Source organism: Ambystoma mexicanum, chromosome 3p (genome assembly GCF_040938575.1).
Source record: "Ambystoma mexicanum isolate Mex_15411 chromosome 3p, UKY_AmexF1_1, whole genome shotgun sequence".
NCBI classification, from domain to species: Eukaryota; Metazoa; Chordata; class Amphibia; order Caudata; family Ambystomatidae; genus Ambystoma; species Ambystoma mexicanum.
The window spans coordinates 895,479,724-895,507,139 of NC_090925.1; the positions used below are offsets into that span (position 1 = coordinate 895,479,724).

Here is a 27,416-nt window from a genome sequence, read left to right on the forward strand (position 1 = left end):
TGCAGGCACTAGACCAGAAGCCCTGGCCGCAAACAGAACACACTGGGAAGCTAAAGGAGTGGCACAGGTCGGAGACCTGTGGAAGGGAGGGAAATGGGTGACCTTGAACACCCTTACAGAAGAAAATTAAATACACAAGGGACAGTTCATGCTGCATAATAGTATAATCCAAACTATCAAGAGGAGGTGGCCGGACCTGACTGAGGATAAGGAACTACAAGAAGATCTAGATAGATGGTATGACATCTCCGAAGGAGGACACATGACATCAAGGATGTATGAACAGCTCATGAAAGCCAATAACACCAAGAAACTGCAGGTGCGAGACCAGTGGGAGTCAGAACTCCAGAAGGCCTTCACAGATCACGAATGGTCGAGGGTCCTACAATACACAAAAACGGTCTCGAGAAATGCAAGGTTCAAACAGACGCAGCTCTATGTCACACACAGAGCGTACCTTAGCCCAAAAAGACTCTCTAAGATGGGGAACAAAGACACTCAAACCTGCCCCAGATGTGCCAAGGAAAATGCAGATATGCTTCACATAATCTGAGGGTGCCCAGTAATACAAAGATTTTGGGAAGACATTAGGGCAAGGGCGACTGTGGGCAGAGTGCTGATGCAACAATGGACACCAGAAAAGCTACTTGCTAGGACTATTCCCCAGGGGTGGCAAACAAAGGACACATATAGCCAAGATGAAAGACTTGATGTGCATCCTAGCAAAACGCTGGATCGCCATGGCATGGAAGACCGACACAGGGCCCAGGATAGAAGCATGGTGGGCCGACCTGAACTGCTGGGCAGTGGCAGAGATGGTAGTTGGACCAGAGCAGTACAGAGATGGCCAGGAGAAAGTAGCGACAAGTTATTGGCTTGGATCACACTCGTACAGGATATGCTGGGATCGAGAGAGGACAGTGACATTGAGGACCCCGATGGGTCGGAAGGCGTGGTTACGAACCTGAGGGACCAGGGGAAAACCCTAATGAAGGCATCAACCGGCAGCAAGTGCCAACCTACACTTGATCGAGGGGCTGGGCAAAGTCCATTCAGCTACACAATGAATACCCGAGAATGGTGCATAACGTAAGGAGTAAGCGCCACCTTAATTGCAATCACGAGGGACTCCCCGCAAGAAGTGCCAATAGTATAGTATAGTATAGTTTTTGTTGTATTGTTGGTAACGTTGAATGCTGTACAATTCAATAAAGAAATAAAAAAATACAAAATGTATATTCCACAGCTGCTAATTTGAGGGAATACAATATGCTCCACAACTCACAAGACTCAGTCAAGGGGCTCAGCTCAGGGAAGGGATGTCAAACTATGGGGTCAACTATATGGAGATGATGGCTTTCTGGAGTTTGAATGGGCCCATGCCAGCTGGGATATGGGGAAAGGTGGCTTTCTGATGTATGCAACACTGGCCACATTCAGCAGAAAAACCCCAAATACACAGAGTCAATCAGGCCATTCTGTTATTGACGGAAGATGGCTGAGGTAAAACGACGATATATTGTGCGTGCAAGAAGAGGGTTGTTCGGCGCATCTTGGATATCCAGGAGAAATGGGAAGAGAGGAATAAGGGGCAGGTACAGGAAGAAGCAGAATGGAAGAGAGTGTTTGATAATACCAAACATGTTTCATGTAATATGAGGTTCAAACTGATTCATGATACATGTTTACATCCTGTATACACATCACCTACAATGTTTCAGAAAATGTTTGATCCTGTCAGCAAGAACAATAAGTGTGCATGTCCAAGGGCCACTTTCATACATATGTGGTGGGAATGTCCCCAGGTACATAGCTTCTGGTGCACTGTGGTGGAAATTAGCGACTTCATAGGGGGGCACTCACAGCATCAATCAAGGCATGTTTGTTGGGCATGATTCCTAGCAATAGCGATGAAGTGCAAGCAGTCCACTGAATTGTAAGTCAGGTTTTGGACTAAGGATATGATTAGATGGGCAACAGCAGAGAAGGATATTAGTTTGAAAAGTGCATACCTGCCTGAGCAGGAAGGCCTATATTTTATATGGGATGAATATTTGGATGTAGTATTGGAATCACTGTACTTAATGCCACCATGACTTAAAACTGCCACATGTGCGGGTGGAGTTATCATAGAGTAACGGAAAACAATAGGAAGGCTCTGGGGAAACACATAGAATGGGGATACTTGAAGTGCTGTGATTATTTGCAAGGAGAAAATTAGTATAATATGAATTGGCCGTCCTAATGAACTCAAGGTAAGGTGCCACTGTAATCGTTTGGGGGCAGCAGGACGGGTCATGGAGAATGTGAAATATATCAAGTGATGAATTATGGTGCTGTTTCATGTTCTCTTTTTTTGTTAAAAAGGGGCGAAAAATGTGTATATGAATATGAAACAAAAAATTCTTTAATATAGAAAATTATAATTTGTTACTTATAACACGCTTAATACCCAGAGGTTTCTAAGCACGGACCCGGAGATCGAACCTGTGTTGCTCTGCGTCGTCTTGCTTCCAAGGCGAGCACGTTGCCCCAGAGCTATCCTCCCGAGACGATTTCTAATAATGTCAATTTATTTGCATTTAATCAGCCAGCATGTCCACCCGACTACACTCTAAATCAATTCCTGATGTTGCAACATGTATACATAATTAGGTTCACAAATGCATTTTGCAAAACCAAAATAATATCTTGCCTTATCCTACAGCAGATTCTTTGGAAAGCACTGTGTCTGACATCGAGGGGGAGTCCAATATGGATCTGTTTCCTGGTATTCTGAAGCAACAGTCACTGACGCTTGAACTGTTTCCCAACAATACAGACAATCTCAATTCCTCCCAGCGGGTAAATATAAATTATGTTTTGAATGTAAAGTAAGCACACAGTCAACATTTGTGGATAAGGAAAGACAAGAAAAGGAATATAGTTTTCTCCCTTAAGGACTTTTTAATGTTTTTTGTAACAAGTGCATTATGATGAACCTATGAAGATGAATTAATATTGAATTCAATCAAAGGAATGAAATCCTTATCTGTTATTGCCAAATTCTTAGCATTTTTTGCTTAGCTGTGGTTATCATGCCATGTATTGTTGGCTCTTGGAATCTTTATGTAGTATGTTAATACACAGCTTAGTTCTCCAACACAGCACATGCATGCTCAGTTATGCCAAGTGCTACCTATTTAGCACATCTGTGCTCCACTTTTCTGCTAGATGAACAATCAAGCATAATTATTTCAACTCATGACTGCTGGAAGTTATTCACCCTTTTTCCACCATCATAACATTCACTTTACAATGTGCACAGTCGCACTCTGGTTGTTTTCTTTTTTCCTCCATATCCAGCTCGAGATTTTCGAATGCTTTGTTTGACAGTGCCATTCTGGTCAGACCAGCAAAGCGGGACTGGGCAATTCTGGGAATCCCCTAGCAAAAGAAACATGGAGCGCATGCGTTTCCTACAGATATGCAATGGTCAATCCATAGCCACGTTAGAGGCTTCCATACTTTCACAGAAATGGCTGTGTAAAGACGGACAAAACTGCAGATAATAAAATAAAAGTAAGATATACAAAGACATTGGAATCAAGGGAAAAGCCTGCCCAAGGCCCATAAAGCCATTTGCAGAGCTGACATCAGAGTCTAATGTGCTTCAGAGGGACCATGCCTAATGTGGATCGTAAACTGGAATCTAAAGCAAAGGCACCTGAATGGGAAATGCAATCACAAACTATAGCATTTAAAATGTGCACAATCAGAAGTGAAAGCCCATTCTCTTAAACTTGCTAGGCGGAGTGCTGGATTATAGAGCCATTTCACACGAAAATACAATGCATGTCACTGGTTCAAGAAGCAGCCATGACACTCCTGCATTGTGGGCACATAAATTAAATTAGTATCAAACTCCCCTAGCCTGGAGTTAAGTAAACGGTTGCCCACAAGGGGAAGATAAGGGTACCTGGGAGCTAGGGCAGGGAACCCAGGAAGGGAAGGGGGAGCCAATCGGACTCCTTATTGCCTTAATCATCCTATGCACACAGTATGAAAGGCAGTTGGTCTCTGCCAGCTTTGTGGGGGAGAATATGGCATTAGAGAGAGAGGGAGAGAGAGAGAGATATTGGTGGAGGAATACAAGCTGAATTAGTTGATGGTGGAGAAGTGAGCAAGGGATGTAGAGTAAGACCTAGGAGGGTCCCCAACTAACCTAAAACTGGGCAATCTGCTTCTGCCTGTTTCTTCCGGCGGTTCCTTGTAAATCCCTTGCAGCCCGATTGCCTGCCCTCCCCTACTTGTTGACTCCCTGCTCCCTTGTATCTCTGCTTTCTACACACTGTACTTCCCTATAGGACTTGTAAAGTGCTACGTAGCTTTCTGAAGCTAGGTCCATCCTCAATAAATACCCTAATAATAATAAAGGGTCACCTGAAGTAGAGCAAGTAACGAGGAGTTCAGAGTTGGGGAGCGACTGCAGGTCACTACCCAAGTGGAAATTAGAGAATTGGCTAAGGGCATTGTTGACAACCTGGGAAGCAGCTAGCAACACCCGGTTAGAGTCCTAGGATTGAGCAGATCCTCATCATTACCCCAAGATCCTAGAGTCTGTACCCAGATGGCTGGGAGAGGATTCTACCTATAACAGACAAAGCACATTGTTGAATACCTCCCAAGTTGTCACAGGCAGGACAGCTAAGCCCTGGAGAGAGCCCTTTGGCATGAGGGGGTGGTATGCACCTACTCAGTCCATACCTCTGAGGGCAAAAGGGTTCCATCAACAAGCAGAGGCCATCTTAGAGATGTGACATGTCAAGACAGATTGAAAGCTACAACCAGAGTCTTGGCAGGGCAGTCCACTTCACAGACAAAAGAATGGCTCAGGATGCTTTATTTCCGTGAGTCTGCAATTAACTCCCAGGAAACCCTGCTTAATAGAACAGGGCCTGGACTTTATGGACTCTGGACAATAGGTACATCTAGAGCAGGAAATATGGTATATAATTTGACTCCTCCCAACACTTTGTTTTGATTCTAGGAATGCTGCTCTCATCTTCGGTTTGAAAGGAACCCCAAAGTGCCATAGCAGCCCTCCCAAATTCACCCTTGGGGTGCCCCGGCTTGCAAGGAATTGGTGGACGGACACTTGTCATTGAGACGGTATCATGGAGGGACTGTTTTGATTTTTCATGTATTCCCTTTTTGCCTAGAGGGCTTCTCTTACTGCAGAGTACATCCTTCATCCTTGTGCAAATACAATTGTGTTAAGAATTTGAAATTCCAGTCTCCATGTCTGTGCCACCTTCTTTTTGGCATATAGTGTAATTTGTGGAATGAGTAGAATCCAGAACAGGGTGCACCCTAGATAAACTGCCTCTGTCTCCCCTAAAGGTAGTTTGTCTGGCACAAGCAGCCAAGACACCTATGAGGGATGCCCTTGTCTGTCTTCCTGGAACTTTAAGCTGGAACAATCTAGTTTGCAAGAATGTGGCTGGCTTGATGGGTTGCCTAAGCCAGCTTTACCTATAAGGGAGTGTTCACAGCTTAAGTATCGCCAGATAACTCACAACTTTGATATTGGGATTCAAAAGGGTTTATTTTCTATAAGCAAAATACGCCAAGGGTCTTGGCTAGATTCCTAAAAGCGGAGAACAATCAAAAACGTAAAGGTGAGCAATTTTGGGTTTCCTTTTGAACCTTAATCAGTCAGTCCCTTCCTCTTTAATGTCGGCTGTGCCTACAAGCAGTTAAATGCGTCACTCACTCTGTGGGCTCTCAGGTTTACCCTGCGCTTCCTGCTTGCTTTGGCTGAGCGGTTAATGGGGTTTCTTCTGGTCAAATTGTTGCTTTTCCTTATGGCCCTTTCCATTTCTCAGGATTAGAGATATCCTGGATTGTGGATTCTGGTTCGACACCCGTACCTGTTATTGCCATACCTCATCAGGCCTGGAAATAATGTCATTTGAGGCTGTAGCATGTTGGTGGTTGTCTCTGCCACCATTCCCATTAGCACAGTTGGGTAGTCTGCCCTCCCCGTGGATATTGCAGGACACCATCTCTGTTCCCTAACCGGGCCTCTTCTCCTCCATCCCGCCTCATTGCTTTTGCTTTTTTTATTCCCATCTTGATGCCCCACATAATTGCACCACCTTCACATGCCTTCTTACCCTCTTGTCTTCTTCCACCCTTTTCTCCAAAGTCCTTCCTCCCCACCTGATGTTCTTGCAACAAAAATATGGCGTCTAACCCCTGACCACCTATTCTCCTTCTGTTCTCAAATTTCACCTCTGCTTCTTCCCCAGTCTTATTTCTTGTTGTCCTTCCCTGCTTCACCCACATATTCACTCCTTTGTTACACCCCCCTCCCCTCACCCCCCATGCTTTCTACCCAGCCTTCTCTCCCAATATCTTTCCGGGTCTCTGTCTGGACCTTCTTCCAGGTCCTTCTATGCTCTATTACTGCCTCCACATCCCAATGACATTGGTACATCTGAGGCTCGCGTCTGCATATCGTGTCTCTTCCATTCAAGTGAGTTATTCCTTTTATCATTGTTGTCCGATATAAAAGGAGTATGTTTGATTAACCAGCCCCTTTAAAGACCAGCATTGCCTTGAGCCAACTGTTAAAATGTATTTGCTACAATATTTGTAGTTTCACAACTGACTGATCCACCTCTGGTATTCCTGTGTATGCAGATAAAAGTCTCAGAAAAAGGGAGTTCCTTACTGGAATGGGAGTCCCTGTCCATAGGTAGGGAGTCACTCCCAGGGAGGGTTTTGCTTAGCGGGCTCACCTCACTAGCCTCAAAGGGGGTGGCTCCCCCAAGGGAATAAGGGACAAAACCTCCAGATTCCTCACATGTGTTATGCACTTCTTGCAGGGTTTGTGTAACCAGTTTCCTCCTTGCTCGTTTGTGGTTCCGGCATGGGATTTGAATTTTTACATTCCTTATGGGTGCTCCATTTGAGCCCCTCCATTCCTGTTCTATTAGATTACTCACCTTTAAGGTGATTTTCCTGGTTGCCATCACTTCCGCGAGACTGTTGAGTGAGCTCCAGGCCTCAGTTTGTGCCACCCATTTTTCCTTTTAATCAATTTGGATCTGTTACCGTTGTTTATGCAGCATCCGAGGCTTTAAAGAAACTGCCTGTCATTTTGAAGCCATTGGATTTGGCTGCAACTTTTTATAAGCATAGTCCTTGTATTTATTTCCATACAGTGTTTCAGCACTTAGAGTACGGAAGCCTTAAAGGTGGCTGTTGAAGCCACAACTTTCAAACGGATCTCTACTACAGGTGAACTGTGTATAAATAATCAATGAGCACTGATTGTGAGGTTGAGGGGAAGTTACCCATTCTATCTAAGTGATGTTGAGGTTGTAGGAGCTGCATAGCATCTAATTATGATCACATACATAAGTTGTGGTTGTTGTACATGGAGGTGCAGTGAACAACCTGTATTATCAGGTGTGCATATGCATTGATTTTAATATCTCCAAATTAATGTGGAGCATTGTTATAGGCTTTAGGATTGTTTATGAAAAATGTCTTTTAATTGCCCTTTTCAAACATTACAGTACATCACAACCCATTAAACATCAACTTTTCACCCGCTTTTGCTGCTCCCTCCCCATGCCCGAGAGGCAAGAATGTCCATGAACTGATCCAGACAAAACTAGCTTGAGTCGCCATATGCTTATCAGGTACATTACAGTGTAGAATCTCCCCACTGCAAAACCCTTTTACTCCCCGGGACATCAATGTAACTCTTCCCCATTGGTCTGTAGCACACTGATTGCAATGTGGCCCCATCAACTCTCCCCTTCTATCCTCCAAACGGTATTGTCGTAAAAACAGTGACCATTCCATTACTCTTGAGTGATGCTGCACATGCAACAGAGCCGTAATGTTCTCCATATCTTATATGTCCCCAGCTTTCTCCACCCTATCTCCCTCATTTGGTAGGAACTTATTTACGCACTTCATTATCAAACATTCTCTACCTGTCGACAACAAAAAATATCCATATGTGGAAAGGAGCCCCAACAATCCTCCCGCTTTTCCAACCCCAAGAGAATCAACATTGGGTCTAATTGCCTATGGATCATCTACAACCCTTTTATCCAATTCGACAACTCCTTCCAATAGCCTGGGCTTCACTGCAAGACCATCACATATGCCAGTAATTGGCTTTTTCTCCATATTTCCTCCAACAATAGGGGCTCAATCGAGTTTAATTCTATGTAACTTGTATTGACAAGCTATCAATGTCTTATGCAAACTCACCCACGTTTCCCGTAACCTTTCTTCTATTTCCATCCCCAGATCCCTTTCCCATTTACTTCCAAAGTGCCCGTTGAGCCCTTAGCCCTGGCTACGACCAAAGTGGCATAAATAAGTTAAACTAAACCTTTAGAGAGTTCATGTGTTATCAATATACATTCTATCTGGGTTGGTTCTCTTAGTAGGTTGGTCCACAACTTTTCTGCAGTGATCACCCCCTTTAGTTATAAGTAAAAGAATGTGGGCAACGTTCCAATATTAAGATACTCTTTAAGTTACTGTATTGTAACACATTTGTTTCCCTGCCACAACTGTCCAACCCTTTTCGAGACGAGCTTCAAACCACATATAAAATCTCAGCGCTTCTGGGAAGTAGTTTCTATTCAGTGGGGCCCATATGTGATTAAACTGAGAGGGCACTGACACAATCACCTGGATAGCCTCTTATGCTTCCATAAGTCCCATTGTTGCTTCCATAAATCCCATATAATTCCCAATATGGGATGGATCCTGACCCTTTCCGGCAGTCTTTGGTGGCACCCAGAGCCATTCCCCCCCCACCGCGACCAGTCTCAACCAATGCTTTTCCAGGAATACCCACTGTTTCACAATGTCGTTCTTAATATGGCCTGCTAAAGTCCTAATTTCAGAGTCCCCGTAGTACCCTTCTGGTTCCGATAGCCCCACACCACTGTGATGTTTTGAGAGGATCAACGATTTATAGGCAATTCGTTGCTTCTTACCGAGCCATAAAAATCACACAGACCTAGCATTAGTTTCTCTGAAGAACAGCTCCAGAACTCTCACCAGTAGCATCTGGAACATATATAGGATCCTCAATGTTAAGTTCATTTTAAGCACATTTAACCTACCCATCCAAGACAAAGTAAGGGCCCCACTATGTTTCCAGATCTTCAGACACGCTCATAAGTAATGGTGGGAAATTTCGCAAATTGGCCTTGATGAGGCTCTTGAGCGTCCTAGTAACCCTTATCCCAAGATTTCTAAGGCTGTTCTTCTGGATTACTTACTGCAATGCTTCCAGATCTTCTGTGTCCTCCTCTGCCTCTCTGTCAAACGGAAAAAGAGCATTTTTTTGTTATGTTCTCCTTAAAAATAGTGACCCATACCTTTCAATAACTTTGTCTCTCTGGCATGGGCTCCAAAGCGTCTGTGAGGTGTAACGTTAACAAAGGAAGAGTCTCCTGCAATTCCGCCTTTCCATCCAACACCAATTTCTCCAACACCTCTATGGCCTTTCTCAGACTGTTTTCTATTAAGGTCCTTTCTCTTTTGTTTCTGGCCCCCTCCTGTATGTGTTGGCCCTTCCAAGTCACCTTTGCTGCCTCCCAGACCATGCAGCTACTTATCTCCTGTGTATCATTACACTTAATAAATGATCTTATCTCCTTTCCTAAAAGCTCTGCAAATAACTGGCCCTGAGATCCACCAGGAGGCGCGGAGATGTTCTAACGCATCTCGGCTCGTCTCCTCCGCAGGGCACCGATCGCGGGACCTGAGCCCCCCTGACACCCCTGGAGTGAGAAGCTGGCATCACCCTCACCCATCTGAGTGAGCCGGGCACCCCTGGCCCAAATTCGAGCCCCCGGGGGGAAGGCCATCCCGGAGATAAGAGCTTCCAAGTTTAGAGGGACAGAGGCCGCCCCCCTGCGGCGCCGCGGCGCCGCAGAATCTATGGCGAACCCGGGCCCGAGCGAGGCCTGTGGTGGGGCTCGGCTACCCTGACTGGCGCCCCCCCCGCCTAGTGCACATCGGTAGGAGCGGGACGCATCTGGGGGCACCTGCAGCGGATCGAGGAGCCGGAGGCGGTACTACGAAAGTGCCGTGGAGTTCCAGGCCTGGACGAGGCCTATAGTACAAGGAGAAGGAAGGTGCGTGAGGGCCCCCACAGGAAGCTTGGTGAACCCGCGTAGGGCGAACTGGAGCTTCAGGAATCGGTGTCGGCAGTGCGTGGGAGGCAGGCGAAGCCCCGCACTGGCCTCCACACGCAGCACACGGACTCCCACAGGCTGAGCGGCGGATCTGCGCCAAGGAGGTGCAGGCCCGGGCAGGAGGACCTCCGGGATACTGACGGTGTCACGGGAAGAGTGAGGCTGGGGAGAGCCCTTGGCATACACCATCTCGGGCAGCGGAGTGTCCCCCGAGTACAGCGGCTCTGAGGCAGACAGAACAGGCACTCAGGGCCCAGTTCGGAGAGATCGGCCTCAGCAGGCCACACCAGGGTACAGACACGAGGGCTTGGAGATTGGTCCTCCCCGTCCCCAGCCTCTGGATCATTAAGTACTGCCTCTGCTCCGACGGGAGTGAAATTATACAGTTCGATGGGTGAGAGGGGAGGTGGGAACCCGGCGGAGGCGAAACCTATCCCCGCAGAAGTGCATTGGTCGGGGACTCGGACCCCTGTTGCTGGGTCTCCGCTCCTCGCCCCTCGGCTGACATTGGCCCTCGCCCCCCTGTGGCGTTGTATGCGTGTGTGATAGCGGGTCACCTTGGGCACAAGCTTTCGGGGAAGGCCCCCACAGAGCAGGGATGCTTGGGGAGAGTCTATGAACTGGAAGGAATCCCTGCAGAAGTTTCGCTGCATGCCCCCGATACCCCCTGATATTCCCTGAAATGGCAGCCCAGACGCAACAGGAATCTGCTGATACAAGCACAGTCACCAGGCAGGGGCATGGCGGCCCTACTGGAGGAAATTAGAGGCTTTAGGGCGTATATTGCTCTACGACTGGACACCCTGGATAAAAAAGTGGACAATATTGACGACGGGGTTCAGGCACTGGAGAACAATACAGCTTCGAGCGACATCTTTGAGACACAGTTTGACATGCGCCTGTCGGAGCTCGAGAGGAGAGAAGAGAAATGCTCCTTAAAAATGCATGATTTGGAGAATAGGGAACGCCGCTGTAACCTACGTTTCCTAGGCTTTCCAGAACACAAAGGCGAAACGCAAGCAGACATCATCAAAGCTATCAATGTAGTAATAGGAGTGCTATTCGAGGGGGCCAACACCAACAAACCCACCATTGACAGGACCCATAGAGCGGGCACATCCTCTAGAGGCCCCAGATCCGTTCTAGTTCGCTTTCATTACTTCTCCGAGAAAAGTAGGATCCTCGAACTGGCTCGCAAGAAGGGCCCGGTGGAGTGGGAAGGGGCCCAGATCTCGGTGTATCAAGACCTGTCGGCCTTCACCCTTGCAAGACGTCGCCTCTGTTCCCCATTGACGAAGATGCTCCAGTCCAGGGGGGCTCGATACAGGTGGGGATACCCATTCTCACTCTCTTTTGAGTTTGAGGGCTACTAGTATGCATTGATCACTGAGGACGATATCCAGAGAGTGTCGGGCGAACTTTTGGACAACTCAAACATGGAGATGGGGAAGCAGGACCGTGAGCGAGCCCCGACAGGCCCAAAAGGGAACACAGCTCCAAGGGAAAGGCGCAGAGTTCGTGGCCAAAGGAAATTTAGGAGAGTGGCCCCAGCCTCCCCGGACCTTCCGAGTACCTGAAGCGAGCTCTTGGCACCAGACGGAAAAACCGGCATTTGACTTTGTGAATGGAGGGTGATGTAACGGTTTGTGAACTGCGTTGATCCTGGGGTGGGGGGGGGGCTCGAGTTGTTGTTTATAAAGAGTTTTTGAGCCCGGAGGGGGGAGACAATGGTGGCCTGGTCTGGCGATTGGATGAAGCCACGGAACAACCAGGCGATGAGGGGGGAGGGGGGTGGAGTGGGAGAGGGGGATTTGGGTTGCTGGGGTTACAGTTATGGCGCGGCAAGTTTTCTGGTCTTTCTCGAGCCGCTAGGGGGTTGCAGAAGCACTGTGGGAGCAACAACGCTTGCTGTTCTAAGCATGGAGCTATGAGACTTTACCTGTGTTTTAATGGATGATTCACTCCAATTCATGACAGTGGGGTCATTAAATGTCAGCGGGCTCAACTCGCCTACAAAAAGGTCGCTAATTGTGAGGGAATTTGCGAGGCTGCGGCTTCACTTTCCCTTTGTGCAGGAGACTCATTGGGTTCGGGGAAAGGAGCCTAAGCTCAAGGCCAAGACCATTGAGCAGATGTTCACGGCTTCTTCCCAGGTAAAGAAGCGGGGGGTAGCTTTGTTGGTCTCCCCTGGGGCCCATTTTGTGTTTAAAGCCTCAAAAGCGGATCCGGATGGTCGGTACCTCATGGTAAAGGGGGAAGTGCGGGGCCGTTTGTTCACATTGGTCTGCATATATGCTCCGAATGAAGCGCAGGACACCTTCTGGGAGGGAATGAAGGGGATAATCATGTCATTTTCTGAGGGCACCCTACTGGTGGGTGGGGATTTTAACATGGTGCTTTGCTCCGAGAGGGACAGAAAGTCTGATAAACCCTGCCCCAACATCCGTCTCCACAAGAAATTGGCGTTGGCCTTCCAGGAAGTAAATGGGGAACTGGGTCTATGTGACACGTGTATACCCGAGCGGGGTCGGAACCCCGAGTACACATACTATTCAAAGCCACATGCTGCTTTCTCTCGTATAGATTACATCCTGGTTGATTCCTCGCTGCAGGGAGAGGTCTCGGACTCGGGTGTGGAGATCGTCCCCTGGACGGATCACGATATGGTAAAGATTAGGATTGGCCTTCCCCCTGCCCCGGCGACTGGAACCTGGTGGAGGTGTATGTTAGGCAGAAACCTGTGCAGTTCCCTTAGGGAACACTGCAAAAGATTTAAGACTACAGGTATAGCAGTAAACCCATTTGGTAGCAGTCCGCACCACCCAGATTTACCTGGTAGCTGTGGCTGAGCAGTCAGACTTCCCTCAAGAAGAGTTAGGCAGTATGTAAAGTATACACAATAGGTACTCAAATACAATAGCACAAGCAAACACTGACCAGAGCTTGGTTTCAAAAGTATATAGTTATTTATTTATTAAACACACATAAGTTGAAATCACTCTAGCAAAATATAGTAAAAACACTTCAAACACAGTTATAATGAAAGCAGTTTCAACCCTTACTCCTATCTAGACAACTCTAGGTTAACACCACATAATTCGAACAGAGGTGAGTGCTTAACGTTAGATGACACTCTAGTAGATTCAAGAAAGGGATAAAAAGAAACAGAAATAGGTTAAACACACCACTCTAAGGTCCAGAACACTTGCAATAGGCTCAAAGAAGTACAAAGTCACAGGTGAGCAAAAGTCACTAGGCAGGGCCCACTCTTAGAGTAGCCGGAGCGAAAATGTGCCCAAGATCACACTGTTATTAGGGATTCAAAGTCTTGCAAAGAGTTAGAAAGAGTTTAGAGTGGCTTAGAAAGTTTAGCCAGGGTGTCCCAGGCACTCCCAGGTTCGAAAGCCGGGGGCTAAATCTACCCCGTACAGTCGGTGGCAAGGGAAGCCAGGCGGAACACGGTACCTTAAGCGGAAAGGATCCTCCAGCGGTGGCAGTTGTTCCAGGCAGTGGCAGCAAGGCTCGACGTCGGTCAGGGGAGAAGAAGTTATCGCTGAAGAGCAGAAGAAGAAGGTCGTTGCACTGCCCGGGAAGAAACCAGCCGCGGAGTCCTCCGGTTAAAGGGTTGTACCGACTTTCGCGGTTAGGGGTAAAAGTGTGGTATTCCGGTTGCCGGGGTGCTTGGCACGGGCAAGGCGGCCACGAGATACCTCGAGAAGCGGAAAGAAGGTGAAAACTGGTTGTCCCCACCAGTCAAGGGAAGGAGCCACTCCGTTAAGAGTTCTCCTCGGTCGTTGGAAAAAGTGGTGAGACGGTTCAGCAGGGCTCCACCGGGTGGTGTCGTCGAAGCAGGTCGGCTCAGCTCTTCCCTCGTCGGATTCTTGGTCCTGTGGCGACTTCTGAAGTTCCAGTCCCCAAAGCCCTGCTTTTATGCAGCAAACCCCCATTCACCCAGCCTAGCTGTCACTCAAACATGCTAAGTGGTGAGCCGGCCGGCTCACCACTTGGGCCAATCAGGACGGAGTGCGACTTGAGTTACCAAGGTAACTCAGTCCAGGGTGCCTAAATCCCCCTCCACCCCTCCTAAGTACCCCAGACAGAGTGGCACCACTTTGGAGGGCTTCTGTGGAGAAGCCCGCCAAAAGTGGAACAAAGGGCTCCACTTTGGGTCAGAGTTACAGAGGCGAACGCCAACGCCATTTTAGAATCAAGGTTTGGCAAAAAGTCCCAACCGGAGTTATAATAATAAATATATAAACCGGCGGTATGTTTAAGGCTACCGTAAATAAATAATTAAATGTGTTAGCCTAAAACAATGGGAAATCCCATAGGGAAATATTCGCGGTCGAATATAAAAAGTAGTTTCCACTGCCACCAGCCAAAACTCGATCAGGGGGGACGGAGACGTGCCCCCTCGACTAACAGACCCTGGGGCAATCGAATTGCCCCAGCCAGTACGTCCACAATATGATGGTTTGTACTGGTTCTGTTCAGGATTCAAGACTAGCAAAGTCTTTGGTGACTTTACATGCCCTGGGAGACAGTAGTCAGTCCCAGGGTATGGAGTCTATGTTGGGGAGTCCCTAGGACACCCCTGGGTCACGGCACAGAGGGTGCTGTGTAACCCACATCACAAAAATACATAAGGCCCTATGGAGTAAAAGACCCCATAGCCCATTCAACACAAGGTTTAACCAAGAAAACACACTTCAACATGCCCAAGAGTGAGGGTAAAAGAGTCTCACTCCTGGCAGGAGAAAAAAAGAAACCCTAGAAATCCAGCAAAGCTGCTGGGGGACTCACTAGGTAGGGAAATTCAGCCTAAACAGAGAATTCTCCCTAACAGTGTAACAACCTCCTCCTGCAAGACAAGGAGATACACCAATCCCACCTAGCAGCCATAGAAGATTATTTCACCCTTAATGACAACGGGAAGGTTGGTAGTATGGGAGGCATTTAAGGCAACAATTAGAGGCACCCTTATTGGTATAGGGTCTGGGAGCAAAAAGGGAGAGGGACCGTGAGGAGAAATTGTTAAAGGAAAAGATAGAGGCTATCCAACCGGGGGGGGGGGGGCAGTTGAAAACACAGATGTTTCCCAGGCAATGGGAGGAACTGCAGGGGTTGCGATCTAAGTTGGCGGACCTCCAGGTGGGACGAACGGAAAGGAAGCTCTCATTTCTGAAACAGAAGTATATGGAAAAGGGGGAAAAGGCAGATAGGATATTGGCCTGGAGAATTTGAGAACTTAGGAACAGTAGGAGGGTGAATTCATTACGCACCCCGGAAGGGGACTCGACCGTGAGGGATAGCAAGATTGCAGAACAATTCAGGCTATATTATGAAAAATTGTATTGCTCGGAATATACGGGGGATGGGAATGATGTTGACAGTTTCCTAGACTCCCTTCCCATCCCGGGTCTTCTTCCTGACGAGGCTGATTCTCTCGAACACCCCATTTCCCCGGAAGAAGTAATAGACACCATATCCTCATTAAAGAGCGGCACTGCCCCGGGGGACGATGGCTTTACAGTTAAGTTTTATAAGACCTACAGATCCACGCTTGCCCCATTCATGGCTAAGATGTACAATGCTGCACTGGATCAAGGCACCCTCCCACCCACGATGATGTCTGCTTTAATCGTAGTCAGGCCTAAAGAGGGCAAGGATCCCTCCTATTGCCAATCATACCACCCCATATCCCTTCTTAACACCAATGTTAAAATATTGGCTAAGCTCCTAGCGAATAGACTAGCAAAGCTCCTCCCTACCCTAGTACATGGAGACCAAGTGGGCTTCATCCCCGGTCGCCAGGGAGCAGATAATATAAGAAAAACTCTCAAACTTATGCATGAGGCACCTAGACAGGGAGTGGAGGGGTACCTTCTCTCGCTAGACTCAGAAAAAGCCTTCGACCGCGTCGAGTGGCCTTACATGGGCAGGGTTCTCCAAAAGATGGGTCTGGGAGACAATTTTTGTGGGTGGGTCGCAGCTCTATACAATGGTCCCTCGGCGAGAGTGCTGGTCAACGGAGGCACTTCAGAGCCTTTTTCCCTTTCTAGAGGTACCCGACAGGGATGCCCCCTGTCGCCCCTATTGTATGCTTTGGCAATGGAGCCCCTGGTCATTGCGGTTAGGAACGACCCAGAAATCACGGGAATACGGTGTGGTAATTGTGACTTTAAGCTATCCTTATTTGCGGACGACATTCTGGGCTACCTAACAAATATTCAAGACTCCAAGCCCCGGTTATTTGATCTTGTACACTACTTCGGTTCCTTTTCTGGACTGAAAATAAACACGTCCAAATCAAGCATCATGCCCATGGGTCCAGGGGATCGAGACATCGGAAGTGACGCCGACATTCTTGGGGTTAGAATTGAACGGAAATCCACTAGGTACCTGGGCACCACCATCCCCAGAGATCTATCCCAACTATACCAGTGCAACTTCCCGGGGATCCTTGCTCAGGTTAGCAGCGACCTCAGACGGTGGGCACCCCTCACGCTTTCCTGGCTTGGGCGCATGGTCACGGTGAAGATGAATATTTTGCCCCGCCTCCTCTACTTCTTCGCAGCGCTTCCAGTCGTGATACCCGAGACCTTTTTTGAAATGCTTCAGTCCCGTGTCCTCCAATTCATTTGGAACAGTAAGGGGCCGAGAGTTAAAACCTCCACCCTGACCCTCCCAAAGCTTTATGGTGGTTTTGGTCTCCCTGACTTCCGGCTCGATTATAAAGCAGCCCAACTCCGGGTGATGTTGGAGCATATGCGGGACGATATGGGAACATATTGGACATATGTCGAGGGCATTCACACCCACCCGAAAAGAGTTAGAGGCCTTTTGTGGGCCCCTCCTAAGGCTCTCCCTTCTCAGCTCAGAACACATCTCACCCTGGCAGCCTTGTGGGCAGTATGGAAGCCTAATAAAGCTAATAAACAACTGTCTTCATGGCCTTCCCCTTTGTCCTCGCTCTGGGGCCCCCCCATTGATCTGGGCTCTAGGGGTTTCCGAGACACTCAGGCCTGGTCAGACATGGGTCTGGAGAGGGTCTCTCAGCTCTCACGAGAAGAGGGCTTCATAGAGTATGACAACCTGATCGAGGCACTGACAGATAGACCACCCACGGTCTTTGAATATTTACGTTTGAAGGGGATTTTGACCCACCCTCGCTGGGCTGACCAGCTTAGACGCTCCCTCACTCCTTTTGAAACTATCCTGGCTAAAAGTAAAACTCGAAAGGGTTCTTTATCTAAGTTTTATAGTGTTTTGATAACAGAGGACTTAGAAGGTAGACAACCCTTCAAAAAAATATGGGAGGAAAGGCTGCGCATGCCATTGGATGATCACACTTGGAGAGCTGTCGTTAAAAGTATCTTTACGGGCTCCCTGTATACCGCTGCCATGGAACATAGCTTTAAAATCCTCCATTCATGGCACCGTACCCCGGCCCTGCTGTCCAAGATGTTTAGAGATGTGTCCCCCTTTTGCCCTAGGGGCTGTCACCAATGAGAAACCTGGTTTCACTTGTGGTGGGGTTGTCCGGTCATACAGGTTTACTGGTCGGAACTACTCAGCTGGATTAAAGATATCGAGGGGTTTGGCCCTTCCCTACACCCGTTGGAAATTCTACTGGGCACTCCTATGCCGGAGACAGAATCGAATGTTTATCCCAAGGTCATTGGGGCCATGCTATGAGCGGGGAGGCTGGCGCTAGCCCAAAAATGGAAGAGCGCCCTTCCCCCCTCCAAGGAGGAATTGCTCTGTAAACCTAGGTCGATTTTTGTATACGAAAAACTTACTGCAATAACAAACGATACTATGACTGATTTTCTACAGGAATGGACTGCAGTTCTTCTCCATGATGATTGTATTTCTATGCGGTTGTAGAATGAATACTGAGCTGCTTCGATATGGTACATGTTCTTACACCCCCTAAGGACCCGAGATGTTTCCTGTTCAACTGTATTTTGGTCGGACCCCACTGTCTCAAGTGGTACCTCTAACAATCATGTGGTATGCAAGTGTTCTCCCCTAAGTTTCAATAAGTTTGCAACACCTCAAAACTTGGCATGTTGATCTATTGGGGGGGTGGGGTGGGAGGAGGGAAATGGGGAAGGGAGTTATTGTAAAAAAAGAGAAAATATCATTGACGATCTGGTTCATTTTGATTGTTTTGCTGGTTGGGTCGGCTGTCCCGTCCATCCTTATATGTATATTGTCAATAAAAAACAAATTAAAAAAAATAAATAATAACTGGCCCTTCTGGAGAGTGTCATTGCACCTCCAGGTGGGGACACTTGTGTTCCATAACTCCACGTCCACTGCCATACTCACGAAGTTAAGATTCGTCCACCCCACCTTTTGCATCACACAGTGCAAGACTCTTGTTTCCATCCCTCTATGCATCAATAGACTATTCTAGCATATGTGCCGGGACAAAAAGAGGGAAAAACCCTTAGCTTCTGTATTCCTTTACCTCCATATGTCCACCAGTCACCTAGTAGTAATGATCTCCTGTATGACCCTACTATCATGCATCGTGAGTACCACATCCTTTTTCCTCATGGAGTGCCTCTCTCTCACACAGGGTCCGCCCACATATTGAAGTCCCCTCCTATTAGGAGAATGCCTATTGCCCTCCCCCCTGGCCCCCCAGTATATGATCCAGTGCTTGTTGACCAAAACCAGTCTGGCCTTGGTTTGGACAGTACATAGTAGCTACTTTGACCTCAGTGTCTCCCACTGCCTCTTGTACCAGTAATACCTGGCCATTCTTGGCCCTGATTATTTGCAACACTTTGCTAGAGCTTTGTGAACATTTGGCCCACCTGGGCTCCCAATAGTTAACGTTCTTCACCCATCTTCTGTCTAGTTTCCAGCAGGAGTAATATGTACAGTCCCTTACTTTTAAATTCCCTGGCCACAAGAGACCTTTTCGTAGGCGAATTCAACCCTTTGACATTCAGGTTCCTACCCTAACATAACCTTTCTGTGTTCCTCTCTTAAACCTGACATGTCAGACCTGTTTTCCCTGTCTCAACCACTCGTCACCTCCAGCAAGCAACTCGACAGCTGTGCAAACGTCTCAACCCTGCTGCCCAATTCCCTCGCTCTTGCCTACCCACACACCATACCCTCCCTCTTCAAAAGAAAGCCAAAACCAGAATCAAATAACCTGAGACTCCCATTCGGAAATTGGCCCTCATTGCCCTGCCTGTCACACCAGATCGCCTATTGAAGAGCAATGCCAGCCGAACGTAAGAGTTCCCCCTCCAGCTTCCAGGAGTTCTTTTACTACTACTTCTAATGATGAAAAATTCATCCCTCAATTCTTGGGGGACCATGTCCCTAGTCTGAGGAATGTTCTGCCCGCCCGGCCCCTCTTCTTCAGCGTAGGGCCACATGGGGGATCTCTTTTCTTCACCAGGTTATCGCCATTATCACGGTTCCCTATTCGTCATGCCAATTCATAAAATGCTGGAGCACAGTCATAGCATATTCTCCCGACGATACCCTAAATTCATTGTTTCCCACTTCAAATATCGGCACAAAGGGGACTGCCCAATGATATCTAATCTGTTTCCCCATTTCCCATAGTGTACCTTTTAAGAGAATCCCTCCTTCTAGTGAGTATGAAGCTTGGTAAATCCTGGTAAATCTTCAAGGAGTGACCATCGTGCTGGAATTCCTTCTGCAGTTTGGCCTTAGCCAACACCTTAGACTTCTCCCCGTAATAATGGAATTGTTCAACAACTGACCTTGGAGCTCCAGGACGACCTGCTCCACCCTGATGCACCTTATCAATCAATACTGCCTTTCCACCTTCATCCTTAAACAAGGCATTCACAATCTCCTTCACCTCCACATGTTTGAGTGTTTTCCCAGTGGATTCTTTCAGCCCCATTATTCATAGGTTTTTTCTCTTTTATCATTTTCCAAGTCCACCTTTAACAACGCTTCTGCCTCTCAAGTTTTAAGATCTAGCAATCTTGCATCATGTCTCACTTCCAGCATTTCTCCCTGAAGCTAGTTTCCCAAGCCTTTAAACGCAGTCTCCAAGACGTCCACTAAGCTTCTCAAATCTGTTGTTGACGTCCAAATGTCGCCAGAGTGCCTTTATTTCTTGGAGGGTGCCAGATATGTCTTCTTTGGTAGTGAGATTGTTTTGGCCAGTGTTGCGCATTTCAGCCATGCTAGAAGTGCTCACTCCAGTGGCCATATGAATATTCCTTTGATATCTTTTTTAGGGACTAAATGCCTTGTTGGGCTCTCTCAGCTCTTCTGGGCTCCAGTTGTCCATAACCTCACCCTCTGATCACTTCTTGAGCCCCTGGTTTGGCATCATCAGTGCTGGGGATCACCATGGCCCCGGCCCTTCACCGTCCTTCTCCTGCTCGGCATCTACTCTCTGCTGATGCACATCCCTCCTTTAACACAGCTCCCTCTCTGCCGAATGCTGAACCTCACTAAAGGACTCTGGCAGGCCTCTCCTCCACCAGCTGGTCGTTCCTTCATGGGACAGTGCCCGAGTTGCTCCGCTCTCTCCAAGCCGCTGTTCTGCTTCTTCTCTTGGCCTCACCTCCAGGCTCTGCGGCAGGCAACCCTCTCTCCCGTGGGCTCTCCATGTCTGAAGGCTCTGACACACCTTCCTACTGGGATCACGGAGCGAACTCTGTCGCTAGAGTGGGGGCCATTGGTGCACCAGAAGAAGGACACAGACCAGTGACTGACATGTTTCAAGGGTGTTTATTAAAAGTAAATGAAAACTCCTAGCTTGACCTATCTATCTCTGATGGAAGTTCCCTACCTGTAAACTAAAATGAGTGGTGCTCTTCAAAAGAAAACAGTCCTTGGTCCAAAATGCTATCCAAATAATCTGGCCCTATCGTTTTGGAAAATTTAACTAAGAGAGGCTTCAGCAATGGCCTCTATCTTAATCTTCCGCCTGGCCCAATCACTTGGATTTTTTGTGTTTAGATTCAAGTTTGTCAGTGTGAAAAAAACAGTTCACAACTTTCCTGTGGAGTTTGCTGGTCAAAAGAAAGCATCTTCCGTATTGTTCCCTCTTCCTTGGGAAAACAAGGTTTTTTTCAGAGCATCTCCAAGTTCCCTTTAACACAGTTCTCTAATTTCATGGCTCTTGGACTCTCAACATATGGTGTTTGTCTGCTCTGGTTTCACAGGATCCCATAACCTTGTCAGCTTTCCCAACCCTGATTCAAAGTGTTCGTACCTGTCACAAACTCATCTTCTAAGCGCCTGTCGCAGTGCTCATCCCCCATGTTGCCGGGGGTCCCGCTCCATGCAGGGCAGTCACAGCACTTTGCATCCATTCTGCCGTGGGTCCCGTTTCGATCACGGATTGGAATTCTCTCCTATCCCCGGGACGGCGTGGCGGTGGACGCTCATGCATCGCCCTTGGGGATTGCTGTGGCCTCCTGGTGACGAAAGACGTGTGCACCAGCAACGCAGGAAGGTGGTCACGTGACAGCAGCGTGTCAAGTGACCAATCAGGAAATGCCTTCCTGATCTTACTCTTACGTCCCATCCCCTTTCCTCCATACTGTATGGGCGTCCCTCCTAGGTACGGGAGATGGATCCTTTTTCACCAAAAAAATCAGAGTGGTCACTAGATCCTCCTGCAGACAGTGCTGAGGGACCGCAAGGTTCTTTTACCAGTTCTCCACCCGAGGGGCTACACCTTAATACCGGACACATGTCTTGGGGGAGTGCCTGTACGCAGCACTACTAGTGCTTCCGCCGAGGGCTCTACGCCTACCATGTCTTGTCCTGAGGTGCTGCATAGGCCTCAAAATCCACTACCAAGAGTCCAGGAGGAGGTCGGTCCCAGCGAGCCTGACACCACGACTCATGCACGTGGCATGCAGCTCGACAAAATGGCAGCAGGTAAGAGATAGTGTCGAGGTGGGACTAGTTCAACCAGGTACGTGGAGTACAGCTTATCCTACATCGCAAGGCAGGTACTCCCTGCAACCATCTAGGCAGAGTATGCACAGGCCCCAGCAGCCAGCCGCGACTCCGTCCGTATCACCTGCCACCCCACCAGCCTGTGAAGACAGGTTTTTTTAGATGTTCCTCATGCTGATGAGGTCCCCTCAGATGAGCTTCATCCTTCGGGATGTTATTGGGGACATGCTTCCACCAGTCCCGCCGCAGGACTCATAATCATTCTGCCTATGGCTCTGCCGCCTCAGGCTCCGTCGAGGCTTCTGCTGCCCATGCCAGCTCCTTTGAATCCGGCTCCCCCGCCGCCTACAGCTCAGGCTGTTCCACAGCAGCCTCCGGCTCCGGTCTCCAGACCTCAGCCAACAGCTCCCAGTAGTCCTCCACCGGCACCAGTCCAGTTGGACAACCTGGTTGACAACCATGAGGAGGAGTACCCCAACACACCCAGTCAGCCAAGGCCTTCCACGACCGACTTGCAGGTTTGGCTGAATACTTGGGGCTTCCACAACCCTAGGTTGAACAACCTGAGGCGGGGTCCGGGCCGAAGTCCTCACTCTATGCCCCGCGGCTAGAACAGGGATTCTGATGCAGAAGTTATTGCCTTGGCCAAAGAGGGAAGGCTAAAACCCCACTCAGCGCAGCCCCCTAACAGGCGCCTTGACGCCAAGTACAGGCAGTTGGAGGGGGGTGCACTCTTGTCAGCACACCCGGGCCCACACTCCTCTGCGATTGCCGCGGCTTACTTATAAAGCCGCAATACTCATTGGGCACCTCATCCTCGGCACTGCTAGGCACAGAGGAGAAGATTGTGGAGGCGTATGGAAAGAAGGTCTAGACCAATGCCTCGCTGCACCTTCGTCAAGCAGATGCCATGCTCTCAGCCATTAACCAGAGGCTTTGGTGAGAAATAGCAGACTTCCTTCTGGAACTTCCAGTGCACAGTCGGGCACATTTCAAGGCGGGGCTGGCTGAAGCAAAGATGGTGGCTCAGGACATCATCGAGTCCACAGTCTCACATATCAATACCTCAGGCCATGCCATCTGCATTGCCATGGACATAAGGACGGCCTGGGTCCGTGCTACCAAGTTCAACCCAGATGTCCATAATCGCATATTGGACCTTCATTTTGAGGGTAGTGACCTCTTTCATTGCTCCACGGATGAGGAATTAACAGTTCACAGACTGCAAAGTCGTTATCCATCCTTACAAAGTCCACGGCCAAGACTTTCAGTCAAACGCACCAGCGTTCCGACAAGGTTCGGGCTTTCAGTGGGTCCCGAGGCTTCCAAGAACGACAGTCCAAGCAGCCCGACCGTTCTCCAAGCCAATAGCGCAGCAAGCAGCACAAGGCCGAGAATATAAGGTCTTCTTTCAGTCCCCCTCAGCCTCAGCGGTAAAGAAGGCATGACACTCCTTTCTGGATCCACGAGTCTCTGGTGGGGGGCAGGCTTGCTCTCCACGCACACAATTGGTGCGCCAAGTTTGCAGATCCCTGGATGCTTTCAGTAGTTTCCACGGGCTACCGTGTACCGGTGCCTCCCTCTCCTCCACTCCCACAGATTGGGACAGCAACTCTGTTGGCAGAGATTCGATTGCTTGTACAGAGTCAGGCAATGGAAGAAGTCCTAGCATCCCAGCGGGGTACGGGCTTCTACTCTAGGATTGTTGGCATACACAAGAAGAACCAGACTGCCCTGAGAGTTGTGTTGGACCTTTCCACCCTGAACCTTTCCCTCCCACTTCAAATGTTCAAGATGGTTACCCCAGCGCTGATTGCAGAGACACTGTGCAGGGGAGACTGGATGTGCTCCCTGGATCTGAAGGACGCTTGCTTACACATCCCGATTTGGCAGCCCCACCGGCCTTACTGAGGTTCAGGATCATGGGTTTCCATTTCTAGTAAAAAAAGTTCTACCCTTTGGCCTCAATTCAGCCCCAAGGGTCTTTACCAGACTTATGAACGCAGCGGCAGCCCTTCTCAGGGCCCAAGGTCACCTTGTCTATCCATACCGAGACGACTGGCTTGTCTGGGCGAGATGACAACTCCTCCACCGTCATGAACACATTACACGACTTGGGATTCTCCATCAATCTCAAGAAGTCTCTGCTGGAACCGACGCAGAGTCTGACGTTTCTGGGCCTCATCTGGGATACGACATCCAAGAGAGTTTTTTCCTCGGAGGACAAGATGGCAGCCATCATCAGGGCCACGGGTCACTTTCTCAGCAGAGAGGTGACTTCAGCATGATGGTACCAACACCTTCTGAGTATCATGGTGGCTTGTCTCTTGGCGGTACCTTACACAAGACTCAAGATGAGGAAATTACAGCTGCACTTCGCAGCCTCATGTAAACAGGCACGGGGTTCACAGGCGGAACTCGTCAGCATTTGTCCCTTCCTACAGCAGGATTTGGTGGAGCACAAACTGAGGATAGGCAGGCCCTTCTGTTAACCAGCACCGCAGGTTACCATAACCATAGATTCATCCCTGGAGGGCTTGGTAGCTACCCTGGATAACCAGAGTGTCCGCAGAGTTTGGTCCCGGCAGGAATAGGAAGCACATATCAGTTGGTTAGAGCTGAAGGCCAACTGGCTGGCTCTCGAGGCCTTCCTACCGTTCATCAGCGGCAAAGTGATTCTTATTCAGACAGACCACTCCACCAGCATGTATTACCTCAACAAGCAGGGTGGAACCAGGTACCCTCCTCTATGCACCCTCTCGGTCAGCATCTGGGAATGGGCCCTGGAGAACGATATTCACCTGACGGCGGTCCACCTTCCGGAGGAGTCGAACATGGAGGCGGACAAGCTCAGCAGGCTGGTGGCAGACAACTATGAATGGCAGTTGAAAGACCATGTCCTCTAGCAGATTTTCAGCAGATGGGGTTTGTTTGTTTGTTTGTCTATTTGATAAAGCGCAATCCAAAACCCTCAGGTAGCTGGGCGCAAACATTACAAGGATACTTAAAAGCTTAGTTACTGGGTAGGTATTTACATACATACAGTGATAAACATATTTGCATACAGTCATAAACATAGTTATTGCCACATAGTTTGCAGTGATACCAGTGGTCCCATATGGATATACCAGAGGATACAGTCAAGTGGTACAATAGAACATATACAGTAGAAAATAGTCAGGCCTAGCAGTCATTGTATAGACAGTGCAGTCGAGGTGTGGGTACAGCGGGGGATCAATTAAGAGATAAAGAGGTCGGCAAGATTAGGAATCATTAGTCCCTAACCTGGTGAGGACTTTCCGTCTAAATCTAGAGTAAGGTTGGTCTGTTCTAAGATCTAAAGGAAGTCCATTCCATGATTGAGCAGCTATAACCGGGAAGCTAGAGCCACCAGCTGTTGTCCGTTTGTATCTGGGAACCTCTAAGGTGTAAGCGTTGAAAGATCTCATGGGTCGGTCAGAAGTTCTCTTGTTTATTCTTTCTACAAGATAGGGTGGCGCTATGTTATAAAGACGTTTGTACGTGAGAGAAAGTGTTTTGAGGGAGATCCTATCCATAATCTTGAGCCAGTGGACATCTCTTCTAAATGCAGAGATGTGATCTCTGTTCGGAATATTTAGAGCTGCTCTAAGGGCATTATTTTGGAGTCTTTGCAATTTGTCAATAATGTACTTATTGGATCCTGCATATAATGCATTGCAGTAATCCAGTCTGGATTATATAAGTACATTAGCTAAGGTGATGCGGCTAGTTTCAGAGAGAAATTGTCTGCAGGATTGGATCAATTTGCAAGTATATAGTAGTGTAGATGATGCTAGCGAGTTAACTTGCTTCTTGAAGGTGAGTGCAGAGTCAAGATAGAAGCCGAGGGTTTTAACTGCAGGCATCACTTTGATGACATTATTGCCAATGTTGAATGAGGCATAGCTAGGGTTGAGTTTTTTGATGGCCGTCTCTGAACCTAAGATCAGTAGCTCCGTTTTATCGTCGTTCAGGCATAGGCCATGGGATGCCATCCATGCCTGATGAGGAGGTATATGTGTTGCCCGAAAGGGGAATGAGGATCTGGGTGTCATCTGCATAGTTAGTATAGGCGACACCCAATCTGTCCAACTTGTCAAACAAGGGCTTAGTAAAGATGTTATACATGGTGGGAGATGCACATGATTCCTGAGGAACACCACAGGAGACTTGTGTGGGATCAGTGGCTGCTAAAGGGGAGAAGACTCTCATTGTACGGTTCGCTAGGAAGGATTGATCCCAGGTTATGGCATCACTTGAGAAATGGGCAGCTGACCTGAGATGGTTGCATAAGACTGCATGATCCACCAGGTCAAAGGCTGCCGAAAGGTCAAGGAGGAGTAGCATAGCTGATTTCACATTGTCCTTCAACTCGTCAATTTGGGCCTTAAGGTCAATCAAGGCTGTTTCTGTGCCGTGGAGGGGGTGGAAGCCAGACTGATGTGAACCTAATAGGTTGTTGGCTTCTAGGTAGTCCTGTATTTGTAGGTAAGCTACTCTGTCGATGATTTTAAATAAGAAAGGGACTGTGGTAATAGGTCTGTAATTAGTCGGAATAGAAGGGTTTAGGGTTTGTTTTTTGAGCAGTGGGAGCACCCACGATTGTTTGAGATTATTGGCCATAAGGTTCGTCTTGAAAGAGGCGTTGATGAGATTCGAGATGAAAGGGGCTAAGTCTCTGGCTGCATCTTTTATAATTTGGGCTGGGCAGTTATCTCCTTTGCAATTAGAGGGTTTAAGTGAGAGTATGATTTTTTCTATTTCAGTGATGGACATTTTCTTGAAGCTGAAGAGTGGAGTGGTGCTGAAGGGTCATCCTCAGGTGGACCTCTTTGCAACCTGGTTCAACAGGAAGTGCCCTCAGTTCGCATCCTGGCAGGGACAGTGTCTAGGCTCACTGTGCGATGCATTACAGATTCAGTGGAACAGCATGAACGCCTATGCCTTCCCTTCTACTCCATTGGTACACAGGGTGATGTGCAAGATAAGAGAGTCCTGGCCCCTGCGCATCATTCTGATAGTTCTGTGGTGGCCGGCGAGGCCATGGTTCTCGGAGCTCACTCAGCCTGTCGGACCAACCTCTGATGCACCTTTCGCTGGGCCCTGCTCATCTGCTGTCACAACAGGGGGGCACAGTGATGCACCCTGCCCCACAGAAGTTAGGCCTTGTAGCGTGCTTCCTGAACAGGTCACTCTGAAGCATCTCCGCCTCTCGCAGGCTAATATAATCTAAACATC

General features: G+C 48.4%; 1 protein-coding gene across 6 annotated transcripts in view; it reads left to right on the forward strand.

The window, feature by feature from the left end:
- Nucleotides 1–27,416, forward strand: part of RALGAPB (Ral GTPase activating protein non-catalytic subunit beta) — a 2,501,232-nt gene that overhangs the window by 2,245,529 nt on the left and 228,287 nt on the right. For 5 of the 6 annotated variants that reach the window (XM_069652125.1, XM_069652128.1, XM_069652130.1 and 2 more), the window contains one exon: nt 2,708–2,844. In XM_069652125.1, the coding sequence (XP_069508226.1) occupies nt 2,708–2,844 (137 nt within the window). The remainder of the gene's footprint in view (nt 1–2,707; nt 2,845–27,416) is intronic. The other variant, XM_069652127.1, reaches the window with a different exon arrangement.